The 1059-nt window shown below is 62.0% G+C and overlaps 1 protein-coding gene across 1 annotated transcript; it reads left to right on the forward strand.

Annotated features, from left to right (window-relative positions):
- Nucleotides 1-5: 5 nt before the first annotated feature.
- On the forward strand, nucleotides 6-759 carry LOC108517238 (putative uncharacterized protein FLJ44672; the record flags this gene model as incomplete). The annotated part of the gene is given in 3 exon segments (XM_017855039.1): nucleotides 6-164; nucleotides 441-542; nucleotides 545-759. Coding segments are annotated over 3 exon segments (476 nt in total), but the record flags the coding sequence as incomplete, so codon positions are not given.
- Between the last annotated feature and the right edge of the window lie 300 nt (nucleotides 760-1059).

Raw genomic sequence — 1059 nt, forward strand, 5'->3', positions numbered from 1 at the left:
ATTTGCATCCTCTCCACGCCCTGCTCTTCCTCCCTGTGGCCCCTGCTGGCCCAATTTGCCCTCAAGTCGGCCTCTTCAGGGCCAGCTCCTGCCTCCTGGCGGCCTCTGTAGTGCCAAGTCTTCCTCAAGTCAGCCACCTCTGGCCCAACTCTTGCCTCCCAGCGGCCTTCCCAGGCATCGCATTTGACTTTTGGTGGCCTCTTCAACCCTGGAACTTGACCTCAAGTCTGCCTTTCCGGGCCCAGCCTCCTGCCTCCCGAAGGCCCGTATACAGGCCCTACTTCTGCCTCAAGGTGGACTCTCCCATGCCCAGGCCGCAGCCTCACTGCAGCCTCCAAAGTCCGAAGCTCCTGCCTTCTGGCAGCTTCGACTGGCACCACTCCTGCCTCCCAATGGCCTCAGACCCAGCTCACTCCTCACAACGGACTTTGCGTTCCCAGTTTGTCCCCTTTTGGTGGCCTCTCCAGGCCCAGAAGCTCCTCAAGTCAGCCTCTCCAGACCCGGCTGCAGCCTCCTGGCGTACTCTCCAGGCCCAGCTCTTCCTCCTGGCTGCCTTAACAGGCCCAACTCCTGCCTCACAGCAACATCTTTGGACTCAGCTCCCGCCCAGCTCCTGGTGGACTTTGTAGGCCCACAACTTCCTCAAGCCAAGCTCTCCAGGCCCAGCTCAGGCATCATAGTGGCCTCTCCAGAAGGCTCAGATCCTGCCCTCCAACGAAGTCTCCAGGCCCCCAAACATCCTCCAGGCGGCTCCTCTAGGCCCAGCTTGGACGTCATGGCTGCCTCTGCAGGCCCTCTTATCATCCTGAAGTCAGCCTCTCCAGGCCCAGCTCTGGCCACAAGGCGGTCTCTCCAGGCACAACACAGGGCCTCAATTGGGCCCCTCCAGGGCCAGCTCCTGCCTCCTGTCAACCTGTCGAAGCCCAGCCTCTGCCTCCCTCATGGCGGCCTCTCCAGGTCCAGCCCTTCTCCTTAATCCTGGCTGCGTCAACAGGCCCGACTCCTGCCTCGCAACAAGCAACCTCTATGGGCTCACCTCCTGCCCAGCTCCCGCCAGTC

This window comes from Rhinopithecus bieti, unplaced genomic scaffold (assembly GCF_001698545.2).
Source record: "Rhinopithecus bieti isolate Rb0 unplaced genomic scaffold, ASM169854v2 scaffold_41158, whole genome shotgun sequence".
Lineage (NCBI taxonomy): Eukaryota > Metazoa > Chordata > Mammalia > Primates > Cercopithecidae > Rhinopithecus > Rhinopithecus bieti.